Source organism: Lipomyces tetrasporus (assembly GCF_029532465.1).
Source record: "Lipomyces tetrasporus strain NRRL Y-64009 chromosome Unknown POJ06scaffold_2, whole genome shotgun sequence".
NCBI classification, from domain to species: domain Eukaryota; kingdom Fungi; phylum Ascomycota; class Lipomycetes; order Lipomycetales; family Lipomycetaceae; genus Lipomyces; species Lipomyces tetrasporus.
Genome location: NW_026611597.1, coordinates 728881 through 748643, shown reverse-complemented (window position 1 = coordinate 748643; position 19763 = coordinate 728881). Strand labels below are relative to the sequence as shown.

Genomic DNA, 19763 nt, shown 5'->3' with positions numbered 1-19763 from the left:
TTTCCTTTCTTCGTATGCTTTAAGTCGCTTACGTTGAGCTGCATCTAATCTTTTCCTAAGCTTCGCGACCGCTTGTATGGCCTTCTTGGTCCGCTTCCCCATTACGCCGTGGAAGGAAGGATCAGGCATGACGCGGGGCTTTTTTTGAACGAACGCGGAACGTCGAGCATCTCTTACAAAGACTAATGTGGGATATCAAATGTCAATAAAGCCAGCGATAAAATAGGATAATATAAGGAGAAATTGTCAGACTTCTGCTTAAATAATTCCGCTTAGTGTGGCCCCGGCCGGCGCGCGTCTACCGGATACAATCTCAACGCGAGTTTGACGCGTCGAAACGCGTTTGTTTGACGAAATTGGGCTGCGGGTTCCAGGCTCGAACCCGGAGATATCAAAATATTACAAATTATTGTACAACTGCTAATAAATTTGTCGACAAATGATCCATGAGTTGATAATAAGTGAGCGTTAGAGCGTATACATAAGACAGGTCGTTTAGTAAATAATATTAAACAAGTTTATGCTCTTGCTTGTATCATAAACCGTAGTGAACCAGTTCTACGATGCTGCTCTCTGGAAATATGATCCGGCTGGAAATAAGGGACTTGTGGTGTCCTGACGATGTCGATGAGTTTGGACTTTGTGTCGTCGTACTTTGTAGGCTGGCTTAAGGCTGGGTTCGCAGGGAGACTCGCACAGCCGATTTTCGAGTGGGACAAGTGCGATGTGATTTTTAAGCCTCGCGTACACGGACTCTACTGTGTGGTAGTGGCGCAAAAACATGGCTGTGCCCTACGGGTGAGACCCATGCGCCAATCGGCAAGTAATTTGGGGAACTTGCCGAGCCGCGAGGGGCTGAGCGCCTATTCCAAATAAATTGGGGCGGAGTTTTGGCACAGCAGGAGGTTGCTTATATATGAAATATGATTCTATCAGTCGCTCCCACAAAGATATTGCCTACAGTGCATAGGGCAAATGTAGTCTCAGTTGTCCATTCTCGTGGCCATGAACAAAGCTTTAGAGGTCTCTCCCGCGCGGGTGTATAGGCCCCGACGGGCGCACAAGAAGTCTCGAAATGGGTGTGTAAGATGCAAGCAGCGAAAGACGAAGGTAATTATTGACCTGTGACTGGGCCTAAGCCTGCTCTCCGAGCATCCTGACAGCTGTAAATAGTGCGATGAGGCTACACCGCGTTGCTCGCGGTGTGCGAAGCGAGGTCTGTGTTGCCAGTACCGGCAGAAATCGCCGGAATCCGGTTCTATTAAGGAGCTGCGCTTCGTGTCGCACTCACAGCCAGAGGAGCCTCAGCGACGTCGCCAAAGTCTCGTCGTCCCTAGCCAGAGTTATGCTACCTCGAGTGCTGGGAGCCTGCCCTCAACTTCAAGCCCCACCTCTTTTCAAATTCCATCACCACTTCCGGGCCCGGTTGACAAGCTGTATTCGTACGCCTGCTCTGATGAAATCCTCGACTGGACAGAACTCGAGCTTCTCAGTCACTATCTCACTCACACTAGCTGCATTATCCCATTCGATTTAGAAGATCTGTACGCCCTGCGGGTCGGCATTCCCAACCTTGCCTTCCGCAGCAAGCCACTGATGAGTTCGATTATAGCGTTAGCAGCCGTCTGCAAATCGCATGATCTGCTCCAGCAGCCCCAGCAGGACAGGCGCAAAATTCTAGATCTGCTTGTACTTGCAGACCGGCACCACAGGGCTTCACTCCTACAGGTACAGCTAGATCTCCCCAACGCAGGCCAGTACGAATATGTCCTTGCGAATGCGACTTTGATGGCCCTGTATGCGTCTTCCAGTCACTGCGTTCGCATACGTCTCGCCGAAACGCAAACCAAGGACGAACCATTACCGAGAGAGTTCTTACCGGCACAATCTCAGTGGATTTCGCTAATTCGCGCCGCTCATTTGGCTTTCGTTGGGCTGCTCAATGACCATTCTGAACCTGCCGATATTGGATTGGAGGACACGGAACCCCCTCTAGAAATCACTCCTGTACTCGTCCATAGTCAGGCTGCATCCATAAACGAGACCATATCTCCCGAGAACGGGCCTTCAGAAAGGACTAGGGACTTACTATACCCCATATTAGCCTCATCATCAGGACCTGCGCTCAAAGCTCTGCGCGCGAAAGCCCGGGCGATCTGGAAGGCTCATGACCACACGATGACACAGTCAGACGGCTTTGTAGTGGAAGATGTGGGTCTGCAAGCTTGTTTTACATCGTTAGAAGTCTTCGAAGGTATCCTGAGTGAGGTATTTTCCAAAGACGCTTTGTCACCTAGCACCTCATGCCAGAAGCCACCTCACTCTGGAGGTCGACTATCCACAGTGCCTGGCTGGCTGCGGAGTTATGTGGCACGCGTCACGTCCTCGGCAACAGGGCCGAGACCGCTGCGCAGGGTCATCATGGCTTTCCTTAATAAGGTCCCCAGCGAGTATCTTAATCTCGTGCAGACGACCCTGGACTCCATAGGTGTGTCGAGTGGTGACTGCCATCAAGAGGCATGGGAGAGCTCGGATATTGAGCTGCTAAATGCCAGCCCAGCGCACAAGCTTGCGATAGACATTTTCGCTCATTGGGCTGTTCTAGTAATCCTGCTAGATGGCGTATGGTGGATTGGTGGTATAGGTACTTGGGAGCTGGGGCGCGTAGTCTCATTCATGCGATGTCAAGGTTGGCTCGACCCCCCGACGCACGTGGGAGAGCATTGGTGGCCTGAAAGCATGTATAACGTTGGAACAGAGTTGAGGAATCTTGCAAATACAAAATAATGTAGAGGGCAAAGTCCTACTTTTACAAGAATCAATAATCCTTGTAGTACTAAGTAACATATCTCCTTTGAACACGAGATCACATAATCCTGAGATCAGATAATAAGGAAATCACATTAACTATAACCGAGGCTGTTCTTATCTAGTCTGGGAGACCTGATCAGAAACACGGTCAACGGCAGTACAGAACGGTATGTCGTAAGTAGCTAAGACAGACTTGAGGTGCGCAATAGAATACATACACATAGAGGCCCAGCATATGCCTCTATTTGAATTGGGATATCATCCACTGTATATGCTCCCATCCAGCAAAGTAAATGCCGCATGGTAACGACGGTGATCACCAGTCCGGATTACCGTATCTACTAGCATGTAAGACCCCCCCTATGTGGCCCGTGCGAGACAAATGCCCTCTCTCAGGAGGGGTACTATAGTCTATAAAAAAGGGGGACTTATATGTCAGTTGTATTGTACACTGCTTAGGAAGCACTAATCCACCAATTAGACGCGTCATTTCCAGCTACATTTCTAGCGCGTTCCTCCTAAACCTCCTAAACTCTAGTATTATGACACATTTATCTCCACATTTATATCAGTTGCTGCAGGCCCACGCGTGTGTGTGTCCCCGAACTTTTGAAGAGCCACCGTTGCGCCTGACGTTCCAATATCCTCCGTCTGTTCAAACTTCTTTACTTGTAATAGACACTCTCGATGATGGTACCAGTGCGTCGAAATCAGTGGTATTGGGGTTTGGATTGATGCCTATGCGGATACGTAATTGTTTGTACTTCGCCCATCTGTTGTTATTTGTGACCACTCCGGGAACGCCGACTGCTCGAGGACTGTCTGCATATCTGCATCTGTAATGATTGTTAGAAAGCAATTCGCACAGACTACAATAAGTGATACGTACTACTCATCCCGTCGATGGCACTAGGGGATGCTGGGAACACATTTATTGGGGTACCATTGTCTACATTCACCAAAGGTAGCAGGGCATCGGTCGGCTGACGAAGGTAGCCATTGTGTAACTCGAGCGATTGCGGTGACCTCACGCAAAGAGGAGCTAAACGACCCTATATAGCTGGGGTAAATGACTGAGATGTGCTTGCCAATGAGGCCCTCAGCCTTCGCCAGGGCGGCGCGAATTATAGCTAGCCGTCTCTTGACTGGAAGCGCCGCTCTCGACCGTGGAGCATTCCCAGCTCCGTCGCTACAGGCAATGTCTTTGAGTATTTTCAGCTCTTCTCTATAGAATGAGATTTTCCCTAGACCAGCGTGGGCCTGTGATATTCGAAATCTCAAGGAGCTCGATAGCAGTTGGGGGATTGGGCAGGGGCAACCGCTCGCTGATATACGCTTCGATCCGTAGTAGGAGTTTGGGGGAGCGGAATGCTCTGGTGAACGAGCGAGCAGGGCGGAGAGACAATATAGTATGTTGTCGGCGATGATTATTGTGATTATTGTCAGGGAAAGAAAGCTGCTTGTTACTCTGTAAAGCACGCGATGAAGAGAGACTTGGATCTTCATCTTGCGAACACCGTACCAGGTTTCCCAAAATTCTATATAACAAGCTGTGCGCCTCACAATGCTCATTCCTCGTCCCTCTCCCCAAGACTGCCAATTGCCTAGTTGAATGCCTCAACCCGTCATACATTGCGAAGCGTTCCGTAAATATTGCCCCGTCCCTGATTGGAAAGAGGACGTCTCGGAGGCTGCGAGCCAGTGATTTAATGTTCTCGAACTTCTGTGCAAACTCTGCGACGACATTCTCAAATCCGTTTTTATCCATGTGACCCAGCTTTGTGTCGGCAATCTCTGCATATGTTCCGCTATACCATCGTCGCAGTCTGCTTGCTGGCAGTGGGTTTGACTTCTTGCTGCCTTGCCTGTCATCCGGGCATCGTGACCATGACGAATGCACATCCATATAAAGACATAGAAGAATGACTCCAGATCATGTCGGTAAGTATGGCCCTTCCCTTGGAGCACCTCAATTGCCATGAATTGCATAGTCCCCGTCCGATGGCTAGCTCCACTGGGCACACTGTTCAACTCTTTGCCTAGGTCCATATCGATAAGCCTTCCTTTCGGGTCTCCTTTGACAGAAGCGAGGGTAATGATGATATTATTCTCAGAGATGTCTCGATGAAGCATCTTCCCGACCTCTAGAAGAGACCTGTGAGCTGCGACAGCATCACGAATCGCTTCTAAAAGTCCTCTGACTGATCTGTACGAATGAAGTGGTCGTCACGTAACCAAGCAAATGTGTATTCGATTGCCATATGCCTCACTGTCCCTTCCAGCGAGACTGTCGTCCTCTGGTTCCTCGATGCTCTGGACGGTGGAGGCACCTCGTCCATGTTCTCTGGGGTCTGGTGAAGGATCTGCAATAACCGCTGGCTGTCATTCGATTTGGATCTCTTCATTGTGCCACCTTCAGTAGCTGATCCTTCATCTCGTTTTCTCTTTTGCCCAGCAGATGAATTTGAGGTACTGCTTGTACGCACTCCAAGACTGCTCAGGCGTCCGATACTGGCCCGGGATCTTGATTGCAGACTACTTCTAGTTCTCGAATTTGCTCGGCTGGTTGTCGTAGGACTCTCGACCCACAGTGCTTTGCTCGACAAATTTCCGGGGCTCTCCAAATTTCATTCCTCTTCGCAAGTTGGCGATAGGATCGAGCGTTCCATCGATTGACACCTGTTCGTCGTGAATCCACTCTGCAACACCTTTAACACCTCTCTCTTGGGCTAATTTCAAGAGCCTCCCCTCTCGTTGCCTTTTATCTGATGGCCAGGCAAATTTGACCACACAATCCAGCGCCAGGGCAATCCTTCTTCCTCGATAACACGTTGTGCCTCTGCACACAATCGCTTTAGTCGGGGCAATAGGCTTGTCCTCGATAGAGACTTTGGTATCTCCTGCGATGATGTACCTGCCAGTCTCGTCACGCCTAACAAAAGTGTTTAAGCCCAGTTCCGCCTCTGTCATCAGCGCATATCCGGCAATTACCGTCACAAACCTCTCTGGCTCACTGTGGATGTCAAATTTTTCGGAGCTATAATCTGTCGAATATCCAGAGGCGCATGACACTCCCACATATCGTAAAACCAGGCACAAACCACGATCTGGTTAACTTCCAAATACCTCTCGCGCATAACCGGCCAACTGCACTAGTGTTTTGATAGAGCGATCCTCGTCGGGATTCGTTTGTGTTCTCCAATAACAAGGACATTTGACCAATTGTACTTGGAATCTTGGAAGGTCGCGTTAACAGGGGCGACAAAAATGTCCAGCTTGCGGTCAGCCTCCGAGCCCCTCAGAGCTCTGTTCACAGAAGTGTAGTATTTACTGTCCAGTTCTTTCATTAGAATATCTTGGAAAGTTTTCAGCCACTCAAAAAACACCGCTTGAAGCGGGGGTTCGGGCCACCCGCTCCAGGCATACTGTGCCACTGAAAGTTTGTATATCTCCAGTGCCTTATTTGTCCACGTCTTCCCTTGGAAAAATCGCTCGTAGAAACCTTCGACATCGTAGTAGACGCGCCTGTCAACTCCTCCAGTATTCGTTGGTCAACTTCGCCGTGTGTTTGCTCGATTCCGCTCTGAGAGGCCGAGCTGGTTCGTAGCGGCGTGGCGAATGTGGCTTTCTCAAAGACCGCTGGCGGCGTGGCCTCGATCTGCGTGGCGAAATTCAAGACCGTATTCCAAAATCCCTCGTCGTTCCAGGCCTGTGAGCTAAACTCCGTGCCGAGAGCATGCTCCACCAGAGGAATAGCTAATGCTGTATCCAATTTATTCGAATCCACGCGATTATACAATGAGGCAAGATCGCCAGCGAGTGTCCTGTCAGCTAGTTGAGAAGTGAGGGAGCTTGCGGCCGGTGCATTTTGCAGAGCGAGGATGAGGTCGAGGAGGAGGTTTTTGGCAACTGCGTGGATTAGCAAAGATTGCAAAGTCAGGAGGACATTTGTTGTAGGTGGGTCGCTTTCGGCGCACTAATCTGCTACGTCGCAAGTCACCCCAGGGTTGGGGTGATGCAATCCTTGCGAGACGTTCTCGGGCACTAGGAAGTCCGCATCTTCTAGTACGTAAAGCTCTTCTGAGACGCGCTTCGGCTGGTAGGCATAGAGAACAGGACCAAGGTCCTGAGGCCGAAGCGACAGCACGCCTAACCGGCATAGACGTGGGTCGGAGTACGCAAACACTCCACAGTACAAAACTTGATGGTACGCTTAGTCCCATCCTTAGCCCGGCCGGAAAATAGGAGCACGTCAGTGGTGGTCCGGGTTTCGGGTGACAACAAACGAAAACCGTATTTAATACATCTTGCATCTATCGACCAACATGATGCGTGGGACATTGTCGTAATAACAGTCCCATCACTCTGGCTGGTAATCATCCGTTCATCGACTTTTAGAGGCTACTGCCCACTACATAGTAGAGTTGTTCAGTTGTTGCTATGTCGGAAGGTACGGCAGACCTCGCTACCACCGCGTCGGCGAATGTTGGCGACATCTTCAGTATGCCTATCGGTGATAGTATTAGGCTTGATGGACCAGAGAATGAATCAAAAGTCCCATCGCCGCCAGTTAATGATGACGGCTGGTCGGGTAATGCAGCCAATGATGCTCCGGGAGACTCGACTGAACCAGCAGATGATGCTGGTGATAAGCCATCGGATTCCGGACAGCTTGACCCTGATAATGCCACAACTTCGGAAGTTCCAGAAATCCAGTCCGCCAAGTCCGATAGCAAAGTTATTTCAGATGCCACCATCCAAGAAAGGATTGAAGTTGCTGGTGTGGCCGAACCGAACGAAGCTGCGAGCGAGGTCCCCGCTGCCGACTCAAAGGTGGAGTTGACGGAGACTACAGCAGAAATGGCAGCTGAAGCTGCAGTGCAGCAAACAGATGCAACAAACATAGGAAAGGACAAGGCAGTGGAGCTAGTGAGTGCGCAGCAGGACTCTGAAAAGATGAAACTATTTCCAGACGATGACAAGCTGTTCACCACAGGCGACACAGATGAGGCAAATATTCTCCCTAAACTGACGACACAGGCCACTAGCAATTCCGTCAGAAGTCCAGGCGAAGAGCCAGCGATTGCGCCAGTTCCGAGTCCTACAACGGCAGCCTCGCCTTCATATCAGCAATCAGGAATACCAGTGGACAAATTGACTACTACGTCTGATCTTCCTCAGGCAAGACTCTCGCCCATGCGTTCGTTCTCCAGAATCCCCTCAATTCCAGAACAACCCCGCCCTATTTCCGTAGCGTCAACCTATTCATCTCCGGATGAATCGTTCGCTAGCTCAGACTCTCAGGAGACTGAGCAGCCACTTGAGATAGCCGCTAATTACCAAGATCTCCCTCCAGAGCTTATATCGATGGCAGATAGGTAACGTTTTTGAAGTGCGGCTTAGAATAATTGACTAATGTAGCGTAACCCATCAGGTTCACTGAAAGTATTCACCAGATTACTTCGACTGCGAGCTTATCGGTTGAAAAGCTATCGGAGCTCTTCCAGGATTTCTACGTCACGATTCAAGATAAGGCTACGGCATTTCTTCGTAGAAACACTTTAAGACGGACATATGAAGTCCAAATGATGTCATTCGAGGAAATTGCAAAGAAAAAGAAAGAACGCAAGCAGAAGGAAGCTCAGAAGCTACTCTATGAAGACCTAGTCGAAAAGATGGTCTGCGAAGCATGCTATAATGAGTAAGTACGAAGTCAGTTACTGAACTACCCTGGTTAGCTAATTTGCTCTATTAGGATATTTATGTTCCAGGGTAGCGATGACGAGGCGAAAGACGCAACGTTAGCAACCAAGATCGCTGCATTGAAACTGATTAATATTGGCATGGAGCACTTGGGTGTTCCAGAATTGAAAGACAGCGGCATTGGTCCATTCTTGGTTCCGGCAGGCAATGGTAGGTTCATTTGTTCTGCTTTGTTCGCCTAAGCTCTAACGATGGATTAGAGCTATGCAAGATGGTTGACAAACACTCTCCTAAAGAAAAGCTTGCTTTATTGATATCCGCACATAAGCAAATAGTCGGTATGTCGTACGCTATATCGGGTTTCTAGGTACATCCTGACACGGCGGTAGACGTTCTTTCAAAACTGACTCAGACCAATGGCCAGGATGGGCAATCTGGTGCTGACTTTGTCCTGCCCACGTTGATCTTTTCTGTCATCCAAGCTGATCCTCCACATATCGCGTCGAATCTTGCATTCATCCAGAGGTTCCGGACCTCTAAGACCATCAATGGCGAGACTGCTTATTGCCTCACAAATTTCGTAAGAACAAAAGAACTATAGACAAACCTCAGCACTGACGCGTTAGTAGGAAGCTGTTGTAGCGTTTCTAGAGACGGTCGATCTGGCGACCTTGAAAGTTGATCCCGGGGAGATTCAAGCTCTGGCTGCGGCGCGGCCAATTTCCACATCTTCTATTTCAAACCCGTTGACTCTCTCACCTCAGTCCTCCATCAAGTCTGTCTCTTCTGCTTCTACCACAAAATCCAGTGGTGGAACGTTGAGTGCGGCTGCCGCAGCTCCTCTGTCACCAGCACTTCCGGCAAGGGACGGCAAGAGGGCTGCCAATCCACCTGCCCGATCATCCTCATTACAGGCTTCAAGTGCAAGCATCCCTCAGTCAATTAACAATGGTATGAGCATGCCTCAACAGGGAATAGATTCGTCTTCAAAGCGTCTTTCGTTCTATCCTTCTGACATTGCTGCTTCAGCCGTTAACACTGCGGATCACGGAATCAAATCCTTGGGATCAACCTTCGAGAACTCCTATAAGTTCCTCTTTGGTGGTCGCGGAAGTAGTCCGAGCAGCAACATGGTGCAGAAGCCCGTTCAGATGAAGGGGACAGCCAACCCGGCCGCGTTGGAGAGGCGGACGCAAGAAGTATTACAATCATCGTCTGCATTAATTTCGACCTACACGGATGGCTCAAAGCGAGAATCCATGGCTGCGAGCCCGCCAGCGTATGCTGAACTACTTCCGTCTGAAAAACCTACTCCAGCGACTGATCTCCCTAGCACTGGCTTCTCAACTTTCAAGCAACGAGCTGCGGGCTCTCTGTTTTCTGACGAGGTTGCTACTTCACAACCTTCTGGCTCCCCATTTCCTGGTACCATTACGCGAGTAGGATCCAGCGATAGCACTAAGGCAACTAGATCGGCTGCCGATGAAGACAATGGTAAAAGATCAATGTATGCAATTACTTGCTTATGCCGTTAGATGTGACCGCTAATGACTTAGATTTTCAAATATGAGGAGCTTTGGACGTGGTGGGGCGGCAAAAGAGGTAAGCCATGTGCGGTCTATCCACTCACTTGCAGAGACTCTAACTGTTGCGTATAGGCCACGATTGATTCAGAAGCATTGAATAGTCTGCCGAAAATCGCAAAACCATCACAGAAGTTCGATGGAATCGAAAGCGCCAGTCAGCTCAGATTGGGCGATATTGATGAACTCCTAAAAGATTACAAGCGAATGATCGACTATCTAAAATCAGTATCTGCGTTCGAGGAGACCTCCTAATGTTATGGGGTTCGTTCGTAGTTCATACTTCTTTTGGGCTAAATATGTCGCGTGACCCCCATGTCATCATCGTATGGTCATCTATAAATGCTATAAATGCAAGATCCATAGATTCCATGTTATATTACACTATTGCCTAATTATATACATTATTGTACAATACAATACCGTCTTGATGTTACCGCTCTCTATCCAAATCTGAGTTGGAATCCAGCGCCTAGTTGTTCGTTATCTCTAAATAAGCTGGAAGATGGTGAGGCTAAGATGGGCATATTGTCATTCTCATCGTCACTGAAACCAAGCAATTTGGAATCTGAAACTTCAAATCCATGTACTGCAACAGGAGCTCTCGGACTTGGCGCCTTCCTTTTTCTTTCTTCACCCGCTTTAGAGGGAAAGGAGGGAAACGCCTCGGGGGGTTTAGGCATCGGTTCTTCTTTGAAATAAGGATGCTCAAGCGCCTCTTTCGCTGTTATCCGTTTCTTCGGGTCAAACTGTAATAAACTGGATAAGAGGTCTACACCTGCAGAAGTTATATACGGAAACCTTGACCGCAAAGACGTTTTCCTATTTTCGTTATTACAAAGTCAAAATGGGTTGTAACACATCACGAGTAACATACGGTTTCCGATCTTTCGGGATATTGATGGACTTTGCATTTGGTAAACTTCTGAACCCGGGCCATGATGATTCATCTGGATATCCTAGTAATTCAAAAATCTGTCTTCATCAGCTCAACTACCTTTTTCAAATAACAGTACGTTGACTCACCTTCATTATCTGGTTAATCTCACTCTTGCCTTCTATTAGCGGTTTATTTATCAATAGCTCCCCAAATATGCAGCCAATAGACCACATATCGACTTCAGTGGAGTACTGCTTCGCACCTAGCAGGATTTCCGGCGCTCTGTACCATAGTGTTACGACGAGTGGGGTCATGGGAGCTGCCGGTTCCGAGAAATATCTAGCCAGGCCAAAATCCGCTACTTTTATCATGCCTTTGTTGTTCATGAGTAGGTTAGATGTCTTGAGATCCCTGTGAATGATCCAATTCTCATGCATATGAGCCGTGGCCGATAAAAGCTGGTGTAATATAGTTTTGACTTCGGATTGCAGAAATGGCTCTCGCATGTCAGTCATGAGTGATTTCAAGTCGTGCTCCACGAATTCCATGACGATATAGATTCTAGAATATTTAGCATTGTCAAGACCGCGATACGAGAAAATGGAAACCTTACTGATCTAATGCTCCACCAATAACAACTTCCTTGAGATTAACAATATTGGGGTGACTCAGTTCCATAAGGGCTTCAATCTCTCTTAAGCTTGTAATAGGAAAACCATGTTGATCTTTATCTACCTTCAACTTCTTCAGAGCCACTATTTCACCTGTGGACACATCTCGTCCTCTGAATACAACTCCATAGGCTCCTTCTTCTATATGATTCAGCCGCTCGTAATTCTCCACACTCCTACATGACCTAATCTCGGGACCCGTAAATCGCAATAAGCCACTTGAGGTGAGATCGATTTCTGCGACCGTCCCGTGTAGTACTCTTCGTTTTCCATCCGGGGTTGTTGTTGTAGTGGTCTGTTCTCCATTTCTTTCCCTGCCAATCCTCTCCAGCTTAGCTTTCTTTTTCTTTTCTTTCTCGTGCCTTCTCCGATCTGCTACTACTGCATCTTCCTCCTCATCGCGCCATCGGGCCCGTTTCTTCTCCATCTCTATTTGACCAAGCCAGTCCACTACTTCCTTAAACTGTCACTGTGTCTCGTAGTCTAATAATCGTCTGACCGCTGAATATAGCCCAAATTATGTAGGTATGTTGGATCTTGTCCCATCGTTGATTCAACGCTGAACAAGCAAAATTCCGTTCGAAGAGAGCTTCGTGGGCACGTGCAAACCAACCTCGCCCTACGCCGCGTTGCAAATGTACTCGCAGTGCCGGCTACAACAAACAAATTCCACGAGGAATAGATCAAAACTTACCAATAAAACAAGAAAATGACGTTAAGGACACGAGCATTCAATTGTCTTCGTAGGGACAGTTTACTTCCCCTTCGCTGCCTTCTCGCTCGAGGGCTTGCAAATCAAGGCACACAAACGTCACTACGGAGTTCTCCACAACCAAGAAAGGAACTGGGTGATGTTTTAGCAGATGTTATCAAAGTGGGTTAGACTAGCTATTTCTATCGTTAGTGTGCTAATTGGCGGTCTAGACGACCGGCCCGATCAGTGTGGCAGCGTACATGCGACAGTGCTTGACCAACCCTGACTCGGGTTACTATATCAATAAAGACCCCTTTGGAGTGGAGGGCGATTTCATTACTTCCCCCGAGATTTCGCAAATGTTTGGCGAACTAGTTGCAATATGGTGTGTCACTGAGTGGATGGCACAGCGACGACCCCAGCAGATCCGGCTTATTGAATTGGGCCCGGGCCGAGCAACCCTCCTCAGAGACATGCTGAAGGTTAGATCGGTTACCCGACAGGAAAGAATGATAGACTTACTGAGCGTTTAGGCGTTTCAGAGCTTTGTACCATTCAAGAGTACCATCGCGGACATCTGTCTGGTCGAGGCGAGTCCTACACTCAGAACGGCTCAACATAGCAATCTTTGCGACTCGGCGATGAAAGAGACTGCAGATGGATTTTCAAGCATTACTAGATATGGGCTACCAATTAAATGGTATACCAATCTAAAAGAAGTTCCAAGAGGTATGTAGGCTGAGATTTGCAGGATATCAGGGGACGCACGCACTGATGGTTAGATGTTACTTCATTTATTATTGCGCATGAGTTTTTCGATGCGCTTCCCATACACCAATTTGAGGTATTCTACATTGAAGTTGCGTAATATCATGGAACTAACGATATTCTAGCATACTCAACATGGATGGCGCGAAATAATGGTAGACTATTCCATTCCCGAAAGGAAGACCCCGCTGTCCCTCCCAGGTCAAACTCGGTCATTTGACGAGAAACCGAAATTTAACCTCACTGTTCTACCATACTACACGCCCAGCAGTAAAGTCGGTCCAGAATCATCATCCCGATATAAAAAGCTTCCGGTAAACTCGAAGATCGAAATAAGTCCTGAATCGTGGGACGTAGCCAAGGACCTTGCGCTACGGATATCAGAACAGAGAACGCCGGAATCTCCTACAGGAAGCGGGGCTGCGTTAGTAATTGATTATGGTCCAGCTAAGACTATCCCAGTTGATACCCTCCGCGCGATCAAGGGTCACCACTTCGTTTCTCCGTTTGAAGAGCCAGGTACTGCTGATTTGTCTGCAGACGTCGACTTCACAGCATTAAAGTCGGTAGCCGAGCGAGAGGGTCACGTCGCGGTGCATGGTCCGGTTGAGCAAGGGGACTGGCTCCACGCTTTGGGAATTGGGGCTCGAGCTACCGTTCTAGCAAACCAGCAGACGACGCCTGAAGGGAAGGATAGGGTTGCTAAGGAGTACCATCGACTAGTCGAAAGGTCGGGTGGTGCTATGGGTAAGATTTACAAGGTGATGGCTTTGACGCCTGACAAAACACCGACACCAGTTGGATTTGGTGGAGGAGTAGTTGAAGACGGCCAAGGCATCGAGTAAAAACTTGTACAGGCATGACAGATTTTGTATATATCCCAATTGCATAACGACGTAGACTACTATTGTACATTACATGAATCCAAATCTTTAGAACTCGCGACATATTTATTGTACATTACTCTGCCATATATCCATATTGCTGTTTCCGAATACTATCACGATCAACCTTTTCTTCTCCAGTCAATCCTCTGAACGCGATCTCAATTGCAGCTATATCATTCGTGATGTCCGGATCCTGCTTCTGACGCCTGTTATCCTGTATTTGTCTTCTTCTCTTAAGCACGACCCGACGCCCAACAGGATGAAAGTAAGCCTTTCCGCTCTCTTCGTCAAATGTGAGAGTGATCTCATCCGTATCCTGACTTGAAATTTCGTAGTCTCGCGTATGCACGAATCTGTACACCTCACCCTCATCGCCGTCCTCATCTTGACTGAGGGAGCTGTCCTCATCCATTGGTGACGCGTTCCGTAACCGTTCGAGCCGTCGCTCCTCCGCATCTTCACTTTTGGATAACGATATTTTATGCTTGAACTTCTCGGCAGTATCTTGATCAGCCAAAAAGAATGACATGAATGTGCGTGTATCCGTTCCCATCGGACGGACAACCGCAACATCATATCGTGGATCCGACGTCTCCTATACACTCTATTAACCATATACTCAGGCGAACTCGACGAATACGACTTACATCCTTCCCAGAAACACCGGGCGCGCTACCAGCCATTTTCATAAGCAAATACGTAAGATCAAACAACTCCACATCAGGAACAACCTCAAATGAATCCTCGACAGTCAATCCTTTCTTCGTCGGGTGCCCGCAATCTTTTAGGTCCTCCGCTGCCTGCGTAAACGTCTCCTCAATTGATTCCAGTTGTTTCCGTGGGTCATTCAGCTCCGCAGCCTTTGCAGCAGCGGCAGCAGCTGCAGCGGCTCTTGAACTTCGCGCTTGCTTGACGGCGTCGGTAGAGATGTATTCGGTACGTCGTAAGAAAGAAACGCCTGGCTGAGACTTTAAGGCACCACCCAGCGACGAAGGATCTCGCAGCAAAAGTCTGTCTTTGGGATGCATCGGCGGCGGGTTGCGATCAGGATAAAGCTCTATCCCCAAAGTCAGCTGTAATCTCACGACCGTCAATTCATCAGCACTCACTTGATTCGTCACCCTTATCAAATACTCCGCTTATAACGGTCATATCAAGAGGCATTCCCATCTCCGCGTCAATGTCAATATTCAGTGGTTGCTGCTGGACAAGCGCCGACAGGAATCCAGCCGACGTAAACGACGACAGCGGACTCGGCACATCCAGAAGCTTGGGTGGACATGGAGGAGGCGGAAGACTGTTCTGGTATCTGATTCGTGCAATATAATCTTGTCTCACACCGCGCGACATTGTGACTGACCTTCATAAGTCTAATGTAGGCACACTCTCATGAGCAGTGATGCCTATGCCTTTGCATCGACCCCATACAGCGTTGAGAAAACCTATGACGATGATTGAGGGCTTTGTACCTTCCCTAATCACCCAATATCGGCGCCTATGTAAATGGCAATTTGTCGTCGTTACGATTAGATTACGTACGTGTATTGCAATAGAATTATGCATTCTGCTTGAAAATGCATCCAATACATTCCCAAATATGACGCCGGACCCTCTTTTCAATGCTTCACTTGACGACCGCTTAGAACCAATCACTCTAGATAGTGTCTCCGACCATATTTTCACACTATTTTCGGAGCACAAACCGCCAGACAACCAGAATTTGGGTTACATTTCACGAACTGCGCATACACTACCTGTATCGATTAGTCTCCAGCCATCATTTGTCAGTGAACTTGCCTCGAAACGTGCACAGCCACTTACAAGTCACGACCATTTGTCAACATTGCCAACTACCAAGAAACATCGCCGAGCAAATCGTCACAGTCGGTCAGACGCTCCTCCAGAAAGTGTATGCGTTGAACTCGAAATCCATCAGTCGCTGGAGCTTTGGAATTCCCAACATGAGAAGAGCACGACTGGAGCGGTGCTATGGAAAATATCGCCCTTGTTGGCTGAATGGGTTCTAACTCCCGGCACTGTTTTTCATCATCTGTTCTTTGGAAACCGTGAATGCGGTAGTGGTCCTGAGATTATTGAAATTGGCGCGGGAATCAGTGGGATTTTGACTTGTGCATTAAGCATTCCCTTGTTTGCGGGCGAGAATGGATCTTATATTGCGACGGATCAGTCGCACATACTGCCTTTGTTAAAGAAGAACATAGTGAGTAATATCCATGCCATACAGCAAGCCACAGCACATTGGACGCATAGAGCCAACGTAAGTCCGTATAAGTCAATCACAATAACAGCAAATGATAAGGAATCCCAGGGCGAGTCTGGCGAATGGAAAGGGAGGCAAGACAACCTCAGACGCAAAGTGAAGTCGCCGGATCATGATGTGCATTCCCACCGTTCGCGTGGATCGCGTAGTCGTGAGAGTGAGTTATCTGGTCCTCGCGTTGAAGTCTTGGAACTAGACTGGGAGCATGCTACGTCAGATGTCAGGTTCATACGCGACCTTCTCTGGACATCCCGGGACGACGAAGTTGAAGCCAAGAAAGGATTTGACGTAGTCATAGCCTGTGACTCGGTATATAATGATTTCCTGATTTCGCCGTTCGTCAACACGTTGAAGCTTCTTGCTGGAGAAAATACACATATACTTATAGGCATGCAACTGCGGTCCCATGATGTGCTGGAGGCTTTCCTCAACGAAGCGCAGTTGAATGGTTTGGATGTTTGGTATGTGCTCCCAGAACATTTACCCGAGAACATGCAACCTGGCTTTGCGGTTTACTATCTTAGACGGTCATAACATGACAGAATTTTATAGACTAAACGTTTAGTCGTCAATAGGAAGCTTGTTGTGCTTATTGAAACTATATACATTGAGATGATCGATCAAGACACCTCAAGTCTAACCCAAAAATATACTATATCCAATGCCCTCAAGAATGCCAATGCCAAAACTTTAAACTCCGATGCAAATATAGCGCCAACAGAAGTACACAAAACCGAGTGAACATATCAGTTATCATCTACCTCAAAACCTCGTTACACCAGAGATATACTATATCGTCACATCTTACAGTATAGTATATACCGTTATCAGTATTGATACTCTTCTTTAGAGCCATTATCGCTAGATGACGGATTCTCGCCGCTGTGTTCGTCAGTTTGGTCTGGTCGGTCAGGAAGAACTCCACTGGCCGTTCTGCGACTTTGACTCTGCCACTGCCTTCTCAACTCATCGTCATCTCCGTCCCCCACAACATTCTGAGAGGATATATCAGAGTTCCGGCCGGAGACAAAGTGATTCTTGCGAAACATGCGCAGGGTACCGTCATCCTCTAGCTCATCTAATCGATCCCACCATTCTCTGCTAGATGTCTTATGATACACATGCTTGGGAGGCGGTGCCTCTATTTTCATAATATCATAAGCTGACCGAATAGGTCGAGCTACTGTCTCATTTACAATCGGCAGCGAACTAGCTCGTGCATCGGTAAACTGGGAAGTAGCCAGACCATTAAAACTTCCAATAGTCTTCAGGATAGGACGTTTGTTACCGGATTCCATATTGCTTGCCAGTCTCCTCTTGTCCTGAGACGATGGCAATGGTTCTGGCGTACCCCGAGTGCCGAGAGTAGGGGTGGGACCTTCTGGTGTTGACTCAAGACTTGAATGCTCACGCGGCCTACCAAATACCTTGCCTATGCAACTCTTGAACTTTTCAATGGATATGGCAGATGTCTCCGATATCCGCCGCAGACAACGGAAGCTGTCTGACGTAGAAGTATTGCTCAATTTACGGTGAACCCAAAAGACATACCGCCGCATTACGCCATCATTACTGTGGTCAGATGTACCAGGTTCCTCCATCTCGTCCGGTTCGATGGTAGTGTTCATCGTCTCGGACAGCCGTCGTTCACGTCGCCACGGCGTCTCTCTGATTGCAAAAATGATTGTGTTCAAAAATCCACTGATGGCGTACATGCATGCAGTCAAATATCCGAGCCAGACCACTGGATTCTCCACGAAATACGGCGAATACATCAGACATTGCGACACGAATGGCGCGGCCCACATGATGACATAGAAGATCGGGTACAGCAGTAGGTATTTGACTTGCCTCTCGATGAAAGCGCGTTGCCTATCACGCGCAGTGCTTTCCATTTGAACATTGTTCAGATATCTGGGAGTGACAAATTGACCTTGAGCATGTCCGCTAGCTCCACTTCTGTCGTTGCCTAACGATTGCGATACTGACGGAGATGTTGATCCTGCTGGGAGATGAACATTGCTGCTTAAGGGAAATGGATCCAGTGGTGAGATAGCCAAATCAAAGTTCGGAGGCAGAGGTTCATCGAACGCCCTTTCTTCCTTCTCTATATCTATTTGCCGTTGGCCCCGACTCGCTTCAATAGCTGTTACTGCATCGGGACGCGGAGTCTCAGGCGAACGCGTATATACATTGTCGACTGCGCGTAGGATCTTACGCACATATATATACAACCTCACGTAAATAATGCAAATTGATATGAGCACCAAATACCTCGGTATCCACGCAAGCACCAGTCTGTACCATATTGGTTGTACCGGTAAGTAACACCATGTCAAAAGTTGAATGTAACCCAAGCTAGCAGTGTCGTGAGTTGTGATGGGATTGTCTGGCACGGACGAAGCTTTCACAAATGGCAGTGACGCGAAGAGAATCGCGAATGCGGCCCACAAGATGTAAACAATTCTGCGATATCTGTATAAGCCGCCGTATTTATATGCGGATGACGACCCAACTTGCGGGTACATAATGAACATGAGGGTGTGAACTGCAATCACCAAAACGCCAAAATCGCTTGCTTCGACGGATAGCGCCGCGAAGAATCCGTCTGCCTGGCATGCGTGCGGGCCGATTGAGTCTTCGCCAGTGTACCATAGTCGGATCGGATACCAGAATAGAATGATTGCCCGCAAGAAGTCGAAGAAGATAAGCAAGACAATAAGTCTGTTACGCAATTAGCTCTGAGCGGCTAGGAGCAGTACTGATGAAACGCACGTGTGTCGAAAAACTCTTCGCTGCAGGCGATGGAGCCAAAAAAACGCCAAGAGACAACTGATAATGCTCAATGCAGACGTAGCAAAGCTAATAATTCGTATTCCCCTTCGATCACGATCCTTATACATGTAGTCGGTGTTCGAATAGCGGGCCACCAGCAGCGTAATGCTGGCGGCCTCGGTGGACATGGAGGGCGAGAACGTGGACTGGCAAGCAAGAAAATTGAAAGCGGGGCCTTGCAAATCCTTTAACCGCGAACAGAGGCTGGGGTATTGCGTATCATAGGCGACAATGCACTGGAATGTTTAATCAATGAGTTCTGGTAAGATCGGTGGGAGTCAGAAGCATCTGGTAGAAAGCTCGAGAGGAAGGATTAGCAGTGGGACGGGAGGGAGAATTGGTGGGGCAAGCGGATCCGAAGAATAATGGGCCATCTATGTCGATGCACGCGCCACGATCTGGTGCCTTGCGGCTTGTGCGTGGCGGTGCTCCATCTGGCATTGTCCCGCTGTAGGCCAATTATAGATTGACACCTTCTGGCAGCCATAGCCAGCAAATTAATTAAGGATTAATCGATTAAAATATACGAATACTATTTTTATTAAGATGTTAAATGCAGCACAGTATAGTAGCGGCGCGTACCATTGCAGAAGCCAGCCGGCGTCACTGCCTCGTTCATGGATCACAATTGTGTCGCCCCTTGCGACCGC

The 19763-nt window shown here is 48.2% G+C and overlaps 8 protein-coding genes across 8 annotated transcripts; 4 read left to right on the top strand and 4 right to left on the bottom strand.

The window, feature by feature from the left end:
• The first annotated feature begins 883 nt into the window (after positions 1 to 883).
• POJ06DRAFT_245324 (uncharacterized protein) lies at positions 884 to 2895 on the top strand. Its single transcript, XM_056186630.1, has 2 exons — positions 884 to 1110; positions 1174 to 2895. The coding sequence occupies exons 1-2, from the start codon at positions 1006 to 1008 to the stop codon at positions 2785 to 2787; spliced, it is 1719 nt and encodes a 572-aa protein (XP_056046125.1). The 5' UTR covers positions 884 to 1005; the 3' UTR covers positions 2788 to 2895.
• A 1484-nt stretch (positions 2896 to 4379) lies between these two features.
• Positions 4380 to 7034, bottom strand: POJ06DRAFT_280030 (uncharacterized protein; the record flags this gene model as incomplete). The annotated part of the gene is made up of 10 exons (XM_056189855.1): positions 4380 to 4404; positions 4434 to 4671; positions 4698 to 5017; positions 5042 to 5155; positions 5185 to 5368; positions 5397 to 5855; positions 5928 to 5985; positions 6018 to 6284; positions 6314 to 6720; positions 6800 to 7034. 10 exons carry the CDS (start codon positions 7032 to 7034, stop codon positions 4380 to 4382), a joined length of 2307 nt encoding a protein of 768 aa, XP_056046124.1.
• Positions 7035 to 7100: 66 nt separating this feature from the next.
• Positions 7101 to 10519, top strand: POJ06DRAFT_245320 (uncharacterized protein). Its single transcript, XM_056186629.1, has 8 exons — positions 7101 to 8189; positions 8246 to 8512; positions 8567 to 8724; positions 8775 to 8852; positions 8904 to 9094; positions 9144 to 10021; positions 10071 to 10116; positions 10173 to 10519. The coding sequence occupies exons 1-8, from the start codon at positions 7252 to 7254 to the stop codon at positions 10350 to 10352; spliced, it is 2736 nt and encodes a 911-aa protein (XP_056046123.1). The 5' UTR covers positions 7101 to 7251; the 3' UTR covers positions 10353 to 10519.
• POJ06DRAFT_205987 (kinase-like domain-containing protein) lies at positions 10520 to 12271 on the bottom strand. The gene is made up of 4 exons (XM_056185371.1): positions 11591 to 12271; positions 11124 to 11538; positions 10975 to 11072; positions 10520 to 10919 (listed from the first exon to the last, which is right to left on the bottom strand). Exons 1-4 carry the CDS (start codon positions 12073 to 12075, stop codon positions 10541 to 10543), a joined length of 1377 nt encoding a protein of 458 aa, XP_056046122.1. The 5' UTR covers positions 12076 to 12271; the 3' UTR covers positions 10520 to 10540.
• POJ06DRAFT_245315 (S-adenosyl-L-methionine-dependent methyltransferase) lies at positions 12271 to 14034 on the top strand. Its single transcript, XM_056186628.1, has 5 exons — positions 12271 to 12522; positions 12573 to 12824; positions 12876 to 13071; positions 13125 to 13186; positions 13236 to 14034. The coding sequence occupies exons 1-5, from the start codon at positions 12358 to 12360 to the stop codon at positions 13953 to 13955; spliced, it is 1395 nt and encodes a 464-aa protein (XP_056046121.1). The 5' UTR covers positions 12271 to 12357; the 3' UTR covers positions 13956 to 14034.
• Positions 14035 to 15403, bottom strand: POJ06DRAFT_245311 (RNA polymerase II-associated). Its single transcript, XM_056186627.1, has 3 exons — positions 15107 to 15403; positions 14645 to 15054; positions 14035 to 14592 (listed from the first exon to the last, which is right to left on the bottom strand). Exons 1-3 carry the CDS (start codon positions 15345 to 15347, stop codon positions 14071 to 14073), a joined length of 1173 nt encoding a protein of 390 aa, XP_056046120.1. The 5' UTR covers positions 15348 to 15403; the 3' UTR covers positions 14035 to 14070.
• On the top strand, positions 15404 to 16859 carry POJ06DRAFT_245309 (uncharacterized protein). The gene has a single exon (XM_056186626.1). The coding sequence runs from the start codon at positions 15442 to 15444 to the stop codon at positions 16810 to 16812; it is 1371 nt and encodes a 456-aa protein (XP_056046119.1). The 5' UTR covers positions 15404 to 15441; the 3' UTR covers positions 16813 to 16859.
• On the bottom strand, positions 16860 to 19450 carry POJ06DRAFT_245307 (G protein-coupled glucose receptor regulating Gpa2-domain-containing protein). Its single transcript, XM_056186625.1, has 2 exons — positions 19054 to 19450; positions 16860 to 19002 (listed from the first exon to the last, which is right to left on the bottom strand). The coding sequence occupies exons 1-2, from the start codon at positions 19239 to 19241 to the stop codon at positions 17106 to 17108; spliced, it is 2085 nt and encodes a 694-aa protein (XP_056046118.1). The 5' UTR covers positions 19242 to 19450; the 3' UTR covers positions 16860 to 17105.
• Between the last annotated feature and the right edge of the window lie 313 nt (positions 19451 to 19763).